Source organism: Bacillus rossius, chromosome 1 (genome assembly GCF_032445375.1).
Source record: "Bacillus rossius redtenbacheri isolate Brsri chromosome 1, Brsri_v3, whole genome shotgun sequence".
NCBI classification, from domain to species: domain Eukaryota; kingdom Metazoa; phylum Arthropoda; class Insecta; order Phasmatodea; family Bacillidae; genus Bacillus; species Bacillus rossius.
The window spans coordinates 156,010,899-156,024,114 of NC_086330.1; the positions used below are offsets into that span (position 1 = coordinate 156,010,899).

Consider the following 13,216-nt stretch of genomic DNA (forward strand, 5'->3'; position numbering starts at 1 on the left):
CCCACTCTTAGATTGCAGTGTGGAAGTAAATGGGCGCATTCTCTCTCTCTCTAACACACGCCGATTGCCGTTAGCGCTGTCCATGTTTCTCCGTGCGTTGTTGCCAAATATCAAACGAAATTAAAATTTTAATTTTTGGACCAAGCTTTTTTTCATATTGTATAGCATCAAAATACGCATCAGTCAATGCTTATTTTGAATACTTAACAATATTTTAAGTATCCAAAAAAATTAAAAAACATAACTTATTCACTGCGAACTGTTTTGACGTATTCCGAGATGTTGCACATCAAAAAAAATAACCTATATGTGTATTTCATTCAGATTATTTTTATTAATAAATTAATGCCTTAGGACGCCACCGAACAAATGTTAAGACAAAAACTATACAGGTTTCACTTAAATAATTTTTTTAATATATTGAAATGCATTTTCTCACAAACTGACACATCAAAAAGTTGACCAGCGGAAAACTTTTTTTCTATTAAAGATAGATGGGGGACGAAAGCATGAAAAATATTCACAATGAATTGAATTAGTTTTTAAAAGCTGCTCCATCTCAATTGCTTCTACAGTTTCCGTGGAAATAGCTGTTAAAGATGTGTCTTATCAGTACAAGAGCGCGCTGCAATAGAGGTTTCTCTCACAAGCTGTCGTCGTAAGAGGAAACAGGGTTGTGTGTTTAGATAAGTGGGGTTCTGTCCTGCAAGCAATTTCAAATACATGGCTTCCTTAGTCAACCATGTATTTCCTTAGACACGCATTTCTGAAAACCAGCCTGCCAGTTAGTATCGCGTCTCGCGACGAAGCAACGCGTTGTGTCCGGTGACTCGTTACAGTTATAATTTTGACAAACAAATTATATATTAACATAAATGATTTTATTTTCTACATTTAATTTTATTACGTACATATAAAATATGGAAGTTAGAACACCGAAAAGAAATTATATCGGTAGTTTACGCGGGAGGGAGCGCAAGATTGTGTTGAATGTATTTGAGTATTTTTAAAAAATATGAGTGTGTGCAATGTAATTAAGGAAGCTTACCATTCTTCTGGTCAGCTCTGTGCTACTCTTATGGAAGGGGTATCAACATTGGTCAGAGGTATCGATAGTGATTAAAAGGTATGTGATGTTATTAATTTCTTAATAAAGTAAACGTTACATTTATATGAATGAAATGTGTGTGAACAGATTCTTGTTGTAAGATAAAGTTAAAAAAAAATTCCTTATTGGCACAGCCTAAAGGCGCAGGAAGATTTTGATGATTATATTTCTTTACATTAGAACAAAAAGTGATTTTTATATCCTTAAACCCATATTTTTTTCTTCCCCTTGCAGTAATGGTTGTTACAAAATATATTTTAATCGAATCTTGAGCATAATATGTAAAATGTATCAAATAAATATGAAGGAATTAATAGCGATGATGGTACAACATTTTGAATTATTTTTCTATCCTTCTCAACACCAAGCATCTTATCAAACATTGTTTTTGACAAAGTTTTGGAAAATAATTATGATATTTACAAACATTTTAAACAGATTTGATAAGGTGTCTACTAAGGCAGTTATTTTTTTTGTGTCCGGTGAAAATATTTTTCGAACCCATGCAGTTATGGCTGGTCATATCAAAAATTTATTTAGAAAACATTTTTTGGCATTAGGTACTCCGAGTTATCATACGTTAAAATGGATGCGATATTATTCATATTATGGGAGTTGTTGCGATTTTTCTGTTTTTCAAAAAATCTTCCCCATTTCGACCCAATTGTTCGGATTTTTCCCATAACTACTCGACCGAGAATTTCCATTACCGTATTTTATTTATCATTATGGACATGACTTGTCCAAAAATACTGCATTTATCGGGCCCATGAAAATGTGATTATATATATATATGTGTGTATATATATGTGTATATATATGTGTATATATATGTGTGTGTGTGTGTGTATATATATGGGATTTTTAGAACATAAAAGAAAACTATAAGAAATTTTCGTCTAAAATAGGTAGTTTTTATTTGAAATTTACATAAAAGTGGCATTATTACAAATTTACATGTGTAATAGTATAAAATATTATAAATTACGATATGATTTCTTAAAATGCTTCTTGTTCGATCCGAATTACAAAAACACACATCTCCTGAAATTCGTAATGTGTTAGAGATTTGGCAACAGCGCGCACCATAAGCCGTGTACTGCAATCTAAGAGTGGGACGGGCTATAGTAACAGTACCGTGTGGAGAAATGCCACTTCGCCACTTGTTGCCTCCAGTGAGAGAAAGAGAGAGAGAGAGTGAGAGAGAGCATGTTGTCACCAGTTCCCCGCACACTTCCTTCGCTTCCTCGTCCCAGCAGCTACCTATGAGTCATCTAGTCCTCTGCGCCAGCTTAGCAACGGTGATGGGAGTGGTGGTGTTTAGTCCTGTCAACTGTCAAGGTTACTTGATGGTCATAGTCCCCTTCTTGCCTCCCTCCCTCCCGCCTCGTACCAGTTGCGACGATACAGCGCTTCATTATCTTCCGTCTACACAGCAGAGTTTAGCTTGCTCGTGTCGTTTCAGATGGTACAGTATGCCACAAAAGTTTCGCTTTCAGGTGGAAGAGTATTTAATTTAAGTATTTTCCTGACACATCACCACACATCAATGTAAATAATCATTTGTTTCATAAGTAATTACTTAACAGGTACCACAAAATGTTAGTAAAATTATTTATGGGGAAAAAAAAATTATAAATTTTTTTCTTTGGAATTAGTTGCAAAAATCATGGTGCGCACTATACACGAGGGCGCTCTATACACAAGTAAATACGCTAGTAATTGAAAATTGTATACCGAAACTATATTATTAAGGTAACGGAAATAGCACAAACATAAGATAAATTACGCTGCATTTTGTCAATTACCATAACTACCTCATTTCCAACCTTCACTAATATAACATTGCAGAAAAAAACGTGTCTGTTATACAAACGTATTTTATTGAAAACATAGGAAGGATTAATTTAACAGAGAATTAGACAGATGCAATCTTACGTGTGTGGTTTTTGAGGTTATTTGTCTCTATTTTATATCAGATGTATACACTATGCACTTATTTTATAATTTTATAAATACACATGTGATTTTTTTTAATACATGGGCCTATGTAATTTTTTAAAATAAATGTGTGATTTTTTTTAATAACATGTGGTGAAGTTTAGTGTGGGACTGGGATTTGAGATTCGATGACAAACACTGAGAATTCGAACAAGGGTTCGGATTCGACCAAAATGTGGATTCGTCCCATCCCTAATTTTTATCTATAAAAATTTACTTCAATAAGGAAAACAACTTGCATGCTGCCAATTTTTTTTAAAAAAACTGCATCCACTTATTTCAACAATGAAGCAAATGAACATCTGTTCAACATTCATGATGTGAGGTGAGTACTACAATGGTATAGTTACATTTCTGATGTTTTTTTTTTTTGGGGGGGGGGGGGGGGGGAGAAATTTCAAGTTTATTATTATTATTATTATGATTTTGAGAGAATGTATGACTTCCGTTTTACAACCATTTATGCACATTTCAAGTTTTAGCATGTTGTAAACCTAGCCTATTGGAACTTTAGTGTTCATTAAAACATATTTTGCCAATTTTGTAGTAGTCACCCCACTATATTACAACAGAAGACTTAAGGTTACACTACCAAAGAGCATAGGGCTCATTCACAGATTGACAGCACTTGATTTAGTATGATATGTATTTTTAACTTTTGTTTTAACTGTAATTTCAGAAATGTATATGGGTTTTATTTATGGTATATATTGGCGTAATCTGTTGGTGTTGTTTAGTGCTTGCTGCCCAAGACTTCTTCGTGGATGTTTACTAGTATGTACATTTATAAGAGATTAAGTACTCTTATGAATTCTTTATTAATAAATGATTTAATTATCTAGTCCTGATAATTGGTAAGTTTTTGCTAAGCTCCTGGTAGAAAAATTTTAATCTTGAATTTTATACTGTGAACAAGTGTCAAGCAGACTGTCATTCATGCATGTAAATTACTGAGTATGAAAAATATTACAAGTGCAAGTTGTGGTTTCTCATCAGAGTGAAGATGATACTCAAGAACTCTCCGAGATATCTCTGAAGTGGTTCAGAAGCTTGGGAGCAGACCCTGTGGAACTGGTGATGTATGCGTGCAGCCAGCCATTCCCTGAGCTGCGGTTGGCAGCCCTGCAGGTGCTCAAGTCTCTGGTCTCATGGCGTTGGGGTCTCGACTACCTCAAGATGTCTCCAGGTGAGCGGCCTGCTAACTCAGTATGTTGAAACTAGGCCTTTACAAATATTTGAATATTTGAATTGTATTCGATTCAATCGTGAATATTAACACTTTGAAATGATGAATATTTGACATAGCATACCTCGTGAGTTTGTCATATAACAACTTTTACTGTTGAGGTTAAGTCATTGTGCAATATAAATACCCTTTTTTGATGTTTTAATGGGACCTCATAATAAAATAACATGAACAATAAAAATGTTTTAAACATGCAATACCGTGTTTTCTTGCATAATCGTCGCACATTTTATTCTAAAATCAAGTTTGAAATGTAGAGGTGTAACGATTATGCGGAAAAAAAAATTTGTTAGGCAAAGTTATTCATAAAAACCAAACCCGTTCATGGAAAGTACGTTTATTTAAAAAAAAGGTGGAGTATACAAGAGCACACCAAACAATTTATATTAATAATTCATTAAACAAAAACCTTTCTTCAACTTCAAATAGAAAAACCAAACTGGTACGCGAACGCAAGCCACTTGAATCTGTGACGTGAACCAACGCGTAACTATTGCCGTAGTACACATTTACCACGAAAGAATGCGGGCCATCAAAATGTAGTTAACTCGGCTCTCGACAGAGAGCGCGTTGCATGCAATTGGCGAGATATCGATATTCAACTACGTACGTGCGCTCTATACGAGAAGCAACATAACCAAACACGAATGATGCCAACTAGTGCTGGCTACACCGCGGCGACGCAGACGATCAGATAAAGGAAATAACGTTTAAAAAGTCTTTAAAAGAAAATTTTCACGTCAGACAACATTGTATTTGCGTAAATTAAATTAGTATGTGGTAATGTCCAAATAAATATTAGATTCCTACTTAAAAATACATTGTTTTATACGGAAAAGATATCTACACCGGTACACCGCGGCAACACAGACGATCAGATAAAGATAATAACGTTTAAAAAGTCTTTAAAAGAAAATTTGCACGTCAGACAACTTCGTATTTCCGTTAGTTAAATAAGTAAGTGGTAATTTCCGAATAAATATTCGATTTCTACTTTAAAATACATCGTTTTATACGGAAAAGATACCTACACAAAGCGCTCGGCAACTAATAGCGGGACCAAAAACATCATTCGACGTTTACGCTAGAAGTTTTTTTTATTACAATTTTGACGGCCAAAAATATAGGTGCGACGTTTGTGCGAGTGTGACGATTATGCGATAAATGAGGACAAGTATTCAAAAATGTTTTAGCGGGATTTTTTAAGTGAGAGTGAAAAACAAATATTAGTGGAATTCTAATTCTCATTCTTACTATTCAAATTCAATATTCATATTCAAGAATAATTTGTTATTTGTATTTATTTGTATTCAATTGGAACTAAAAATCTGATATTCGCACAGGCCTAGTTGAAACTTTTTGTTTCATTGTTATATTAATAAACTTTACCAGTCGCGTGTAACAAGAGACTAATTCAAGCTTGAACTGAGACACTTCACTCACGTTCTGGAAGGACTTAAAGCTTGAATCTCAGATCCAGCTATCCTGATTTCAGTGTTCGATTGTTTCCTGAAATCACTACTAGGCCATGGCGAAACTTTCACCAGATTTGTGCCATAAAGTGTTATTGTCATTGAGTTTTTTGGTTTGAAAGTGATATCACGAAAAATGTCTGAAGTCTAGTAATATTTAACAAGTAATAAAACCTGTTCCGTTGATCAGCTGGGTCTACAGATTGGCAGGCTAAACTATCGCTAAGTTCTACTTCAGCATGGGTGTAAATTCCAACTGCAATTAATGTTCCTTGAATCTTAGACTTTTCTTCATGGCTACCTTATTTTAATGATTAAATTATTCTACATAATGTACTTATTAACATACAATTTAATTTCAACAGGTTGCAGAATTTTCTTTTGTTGATGGCGCTATGTAAGTGACCCAGTAGAAGTTGTAAATTCAGCAGAGGCATGAATGATTTTATGCTTTTGGGTTACGTTGACGGTACTCCACAACATACTTGCAGGTGTTGTAATGTACTTCATGCATGTAGGTGCACTAAATGAGTAAAACTGAACATACTATCGTAATGAGTTCAATTCCTCTAACACTAGATGCACAAGCAATGAGTTAGTAGCAGGAGTGAAAAATCACAGTTGTATATGGTAAATCCATAGGGTGCAGTTTTTTCTAAGAAGATGTTTATTAGATTCTATCCTTAAGAAACATGATTAATCCACATGTTGCTAAAGTTTCATGAGAGAAGGGGGAGAAATTGTGGTGATATTAACTGTTATTATAGTTATTTACTAATTATGGTGGAGGTAAAATGAGACTGTTGCCCTGGTACTGTATTTTTTTTGAAGTATAATAACATTTAAAATTTTTATTTTGTTTAGTCTGAATTTGAGACCGTAAGTTCAGGAGAAAATTTTTATTGATTGTACAGTTGCAGTGCACTAGTGTATACTTGTTTAAAATTGAATGTATTTATTTAGCTCGTAAAATTGAGGAGATGTCAGTAGCTAAAAATAATTGAAGAAGTGTGTCCCGTTTATGTATGACAACCAAAACATTTCATAGAACTTATGGTCTTTAATACATAATATATTGTTTAATAATAATATGCTTACCAATCTTACCATACTATAAATCATATATGTGATATATAGTTTATAAATATAATATAATAAGAATCCACCTACCATGAAATATGAAATTTACAAAATACCAGTCCACAATACAATAAACAATTTCCTTCACTTTTAGGTTTCTATGTGAAATATGAAAATTGAAATTTTTAATTAGGAGTAATGTATTTTGTGAAAATTGGGTGCCATTTTAAGTGAAAGGGTTTTTGAAATTGTAGCAGGTAATGTAATTTTATTTTTTTTGCCACAGAGAGATTTTGTGTATATTTTTGATTTTTCACTAAAACTTTCAAGACTAGCAAATAATACACTGTTTAATGTATGTCATATTTTTTTTACCATTTTTATTTTAAAATTTTTTTAGTAAGATTATTCTAATATCTGCGTGCAAGTATGCTACATGGATAGAAAATTTAAAACTTGTTCTTAGTATGTAATATATTACAAAATGAACCTTAAAGAAGTCAATATTTTTTTTTTTTTAATTTGAGCAAAAGTATTTAAGATAACGGAATGTTGCTGCACATATAGGGTAAAAATTTCGACTTTCAGACTGAAAAATGCGCTCGTAGTATGTACGAGAATGTCCTTGAACATGTTAAAGAAAGCGTACAGTTTCTTCATTTACCCTCTGTATGTTGTACCGTATTTACTCGCGTAAAAGCCTTCCCCCCCCCCTTTTTTTTTTTGACTCCAAAAAAGAGGAGGGGGCCTATACGCGAATTTGGAGGAAAAAATAGATTTTTCTTTTTTTCAGGTATGAAAAACTAACATTTAATAAAAGCAAACTGAAATACTGCCACAACTTATTTAAACGCCAATTAAATTTTGATTAAATGAAACAGCTGGCGGAACGACTGGCAAGTCGTGCGTCTTTGTTCTAATGAGGGAGGGTGGGGGAGGCAGCGACGCGGCAAGAGGGAGAGAGAGGCAGTGAGTCCGCAGGGGGGAGAGGCAGCGCTGCGGCAGGGGAAGAAAGAGGCAGAGGCGTGGCTTAACCTCCCTCTTGCCAGCTAGCCAGCCAACCAGACAAAGGAGTAAAGCGTGGCAACACTGTCGGCCAGCAGCGCTTGCTGACTACGTAGGTACCTGCTCCACTCCACTTCCCTTCCTCCTTCACTTCCCCTCTTCTTCTCCGACAACACTGCACATCATCACAAGCGCGCGAGTCTAGCTTTCTTTATCTTTATGTCGTTTGAGATACGACTAACTGCGTACGTCTGTCATGCCTCACGACAGTCCTACTGAGAGCGGACAAACTATAATACCAGTCTCTGTATCACTGCCGCTTACAAAATCACCTCCCGCCGCTCACAATACATGGCTTGCTGTTTGATGCATGCCAAGCTGCCCTGCCCTCAGATAAACCCAGAAAAACATGTTTTTAAATTTTTTCTCAAAAATGTTTACAAAACGAGGGGAGGGGGGGGGGGCGTATACGCGGGCGGGGCCTTTACGCAAGCAAATATGGTATTTGGCCACCAGTGGCTTATCCAGCTATACATTGCTTCTGTTACTGTAACCCTGGCTCATCGAGGCTGTGAATGTTCCAGGTTTGCTGGAATATCTGATGGACAGGTCATCAGAGTCCAACAAGCTGTGCATCCACGCAAAGTTCGACGTGGTGGAGGCCATAGTGAATTCTCCCTATGCAGAAGAAGTGCTTGAGTTGGAAACATTAGAACGTCTGAAGAAATTTGAATGTGAAGGACCATTCTTCGTTCTTGCTCGCACAGAAGTTGCTGTTGAGCGAGACTCATAGGTATCATTTGTCTGCATTTATTTAATTAGTTTTAACATTAAAAATCCAGATTACTAGCATATTAAGAAATTGTCCACCTGTGACTTTGAACTGAATGTAAGTTTTTCTCATCAATTGGCAGGTAGTGTTTACTTAAGAATTTTTTAGTTTTTTATAATGATTTGATATGCATCCGCCTTAAAGTAATGCTGTTCAATTTGCACTGTTTTGAAGTAACATCAGTGAACTAGGACATGATTTGAAGTCGTTCTCTTTTTCATCTTTGTGAATTTTTAATTTCCATTGCTTGCAAATGTCAATGGCACTTGCATAACATTAAAACACACTGCAAAAGTTTAATAATATAACTGCTAAAAAAAATCTTTCTTAATAGCTGTTCTTTTCCTTTATTGCCTATTTACTTGACTACGTTAAAATTTTACGTTAATTTATACTTCTCCAAAATATTTCCGATGCCTGTGTCTGTTCAGACATTGTTTATGTTGCACAGTCCCACGAGTCAGCAGCAGCTCTGGTAGGAAAGGCCAGAAGTTATAGGGCTAGTTTTCCTCCCAACTACCCCGATGTACTAGTGGCAAGTCGTGTGGTTAGTAATTCAAGTGTTATAGTTGGTAGTTTTGGATTTAATAAACATCAAAGTTGGGAGTCAATTAATATTAATATTTTTTTTTTGCTGATAGAAAACAAAGTTTATGCTTTTTTACTCTTATCAGATATTGAAACATATATTATTTTATTAATAACATAATTATTTTGTACCTCAAAAATGTTACCACCTACGGACATAGTAAGGCCTACAGTCAACACCGCAGCGGTGATTTTATGTACAATTAATTATTATTAGAATGTTTATTCTGTAAATATAATTGACATGTTTAAATAAATGTACTTTGAAAGGGGCAGTGCCATTATTGAAATGGTATTTAACAGACAGACTGCTATTGTTATTAAAAAAAAAAAATTATTTTGATTAACATACACTTGTATGGAAAAATGTCTTTAATTAGCGTTCCTGTTTTCTGGATCAAATTAAGGTATTGCTTCAAGGGGTGGATTGCTTCTAATGCAAAAAAAAAAATATTTTTGAATGAAAAGACCACCACTTATAAGATTTGCAGAGTTACATGTGATTTCAGTTTGTAGCATTATACATTTCAATTTGTGAAAAGCTATTCCATAAATTTAAAATAAAATATTTTAAATGCATTTTTCTAATGTTAAAACCACAAAATGTCACTTGTTGCTTTCAATCATTTGTATTTTGAAACCTAAATAAATACATATATTTATTTTCATATCTATTTTTTTTCTTTAACTTTTATACTTATACTAGCTAATAAAAGGCTTCGTTCGCACAAATTCTAAGTATTGCTAAAATATTACCATTAAAAAAACGTTATGTGATTAATTCCAAATATTTTTACTGAATAACTAGACAAAATAAATTGTCTTATGCATAAAATATTTATTTAACAACATAACTGTTTAAGAATGTATTTTTTGGAGTAGTTAAGCATAGGCCCTATTTTTAGTATGGATTAACTGTCTGATTTTAAAACTTCTGTTTCAGAGTGTTCAAAGATATATTTTACCTTGATGAAATCACACCTACCTCATTTTCATTTCATAAGGTAGACAATTAAAAAAAAATTCTTAAACTCGCACCGAAATTATTTTAACAAATTATATACCATCATTTACACTGAACTTTCATTTACTGTGGTTAGAGATATGCTTAGAATTATTAAATAATTTCACCTTATTACAAATACCTTCCATTATTTAACGATATTTGATACAATCATATCTTTATTTGTAATATAAAATACAATTATCAAATTTATAATACAACGTATTAGTTGACTCTGAGTTTACATAGTAGTTCTTAAACAAAATACCAAAATTTTTTACTATTCACCTCTTTTCCCACACAAACGCCAATGTAAAAATTAAGAAATAAGTAAATATGGCAATATCTACTAGCCAACCAAAAACCAAACTCAATCCTTTTCTCTTTTAACCGCAGATGTGAATTCCAAAACAATAATAAACTTATATTTATATTGAGTTAAAATGAATTTTGCCTTTAATTATTTAATAAATTCCATAACTTTTTGACATGACGTTTAATAAATCGATGAACGCCGGCTGCATGCATGAAAAAGTGTTCTGTAACACACATAGTCTCACTACGATGTGTCCTGTTACGCTCATTGTACGCTTGCGCCGCATCTCTCTTCCACTCGATTGGAACAACCATTGATTTGACTTTTCAATCATGTTTTCGGCATTTTAATTATTAATATTATGTAATTTAACGATCGTCCACCGATTTTCAGCACAATTGGTACGGTTATTTAAAAGTAATGTTGAATTTTCAAATACGTTTTTGTACGAACAATGGTGTTTTACAGTTATACATAATAATTCAAATTACACCCGGGATCTTTTGCACAATGTTTTAAAAAATATTGTAACACATTATAAATAATTTTGGTGTATTTGGGATGCGTATTTGTTATAAAATCGTATTATAAAAATGAAATAATATTATTCCCCTACGGTGCTGTCATCTACGGTCACAGACGTGAACCGAACGAATTGTGCTCTCTATCAGCTGTCGTGGCAACCAGGCACTCATTAGTACATATTTTCCTTTGTTTATCGCGAGGGGCGTTATTATTACTGAATTATAAATAAAATTTCGTGGCCGGGGCCACAATTGCATATCATTTTGAGCACTGCAAGACAAAAAACGTAAAATATTCTCGACAAATTTTAATCTCGGCCCCAGCGCACCACGAGCGTCTGGGTTGGAGATTAAAGCAGAAATTCTTTCTTAAACTTACTAATACTTATTTTATTAACTGCAAAGGCATTTTTATTAAATTCTACGTTAAATTTCACGACGAACAAATTTTGTCGTTAAATGTGTAATTGCGAAAAAGCTTAAAACATTCTCGACGATCTTGAAGTTAAATAGCAAACATGTATAAAAGTTATAGTTAAAATAATCTCTTCGTTAAAGTAATAAACATATTTGAATTAATGAGTGCAAATAAAAGTAAATTTATCAATTAAATTGTAGATTTCATTTCACTTCTTCTTTGTATCCATACAAAATAGTGATAATTCAATAAAAATGATTCCATTTTATTCATAAGTAGTATGCAATCATTTCATCAATATTTTGTTATGACGTCACATTAAACTATCGTCCGTAAACCGACTTTACAGACAACCAATTTTTTTTATTTGTAAATTAATGTAAACCCCTGTTACAATGTAAGAGGTGATATTTGAGAACATGTTTAATAAGAGAAGTTAGCTTAAGGTATGTTTATTAAACATTTCCTATTCTTAAATTATGTTTGATTTGATCAAAATATAATATCGTTTAATGTTAAAACACTATTTTCAAAATTTCACCTTTTAAAAAGTAGAATGAAGTATTTTGTAAGCAAGAGTTGGAATATGTTGCATGTCTGTGAATAAAACTACATAAATTACATCCGGCTTGATTAGCTTCAGAGATACGATTTTTTCAATAAAAATATCAACTACCTTTTCACCCCTTTTACGTAAATATAGAAAAAAATGGTAAAAGTTAAAACTAATATTAAATCCTAATTTTTACCTTATTCTTGCTCAGTTATTTACCTTTATCCTAGTTTTCTTGGATATATGATTTACTACTATAAAAAATAACGTGCTCCCGTTTCACTGCCTTTAGGGTTGAATATCAAAAAAAGGTGAAAAAACTCTACATAATTAATTATTTACGTTATTTATGTTAAGTTTTGTTACAGTTCGTTATATGAAATAAAAAAAATTTATTTTTAATTCGTTTTTTACTATCCAAAAGACAAAAAAAAACGAATCCAATCACTTTCGGACTGCCACCACTTAGCCTAAAATCGTTCAGCCTAATACCCTCTCTGAAACACTATTCAGCCTAAAGTCACACAGCCTAAAGTCATTAAGCCTAAAATCACTCAGCCTAAAGTCATTCAGCCTAAAGTCATTCAGCCTAAAGTCATTCAGCCTAAAATCATTCAGCCTAAAGTCACACAGCCTAAAATCGTTCAGCCTAAAGTCACTTAGCCTAAAATCATTCAGCCTAAAGTCGTAGAGCCTAAAATCATTCAGCATAAAGTCTCTCAGCCTAAAGTCACTCAGCCTTAAGTCGTTCAGCCTAAAGTCACTCAGCCTAAAGTCACTCAGCCTAACGTCGTTCAGCCTAAAGTTGTTCAGCCTAAAATGTTTAAGTCTTATGTTTTAAGTATCTGACTGCTGTAAAACCGTTATTTTTTATTACAATCGCTCAGTGATTGTAGTGCTATCTAGGAAGCAGTGTTGGAACTATTCTCGAAACCTAACTCTCGAGATGCAAAGCAAAATGTCTGACATCTGGTAAGGGATTGGGGAACCCACAGAATGATGATAAGCAGCATGTGCTCATATGTTTGCATGCATGAAATAGGATTAAATTCGAGCTGAAGAAATAATGA

General features: G+C 33.4%; 1 protein-coding gene across 2 annotated transcripts in view; it reads left to right on the top strand.

Annotated features, from left to right (window-relative positions):
* LOC134546328 (26S proteasome non-ATPase regulatory subunit 5-like) overlaps positions 1–13,216 on the top strand; it is a 75,680-nt gene that overhangs the window by 9,835 nt on the left and 52,629 nt on the right. For both annotated transcript variants that reach the window (XM_063389093.1, XM_063389092.1), the window contains exons 7-8: positions 4,106–4,295; positions 8,497–8,705. In XM_063389093.1, coding sequence (XP_063245163.1) covers positions 4,106–4,295; positions 8,497–8,705 — 399 coding nt within the window. The remainder of the gene's footprint in view (positions 1–4,105; positions 4,296–8,496; positions 8,706–13,216) is intronic.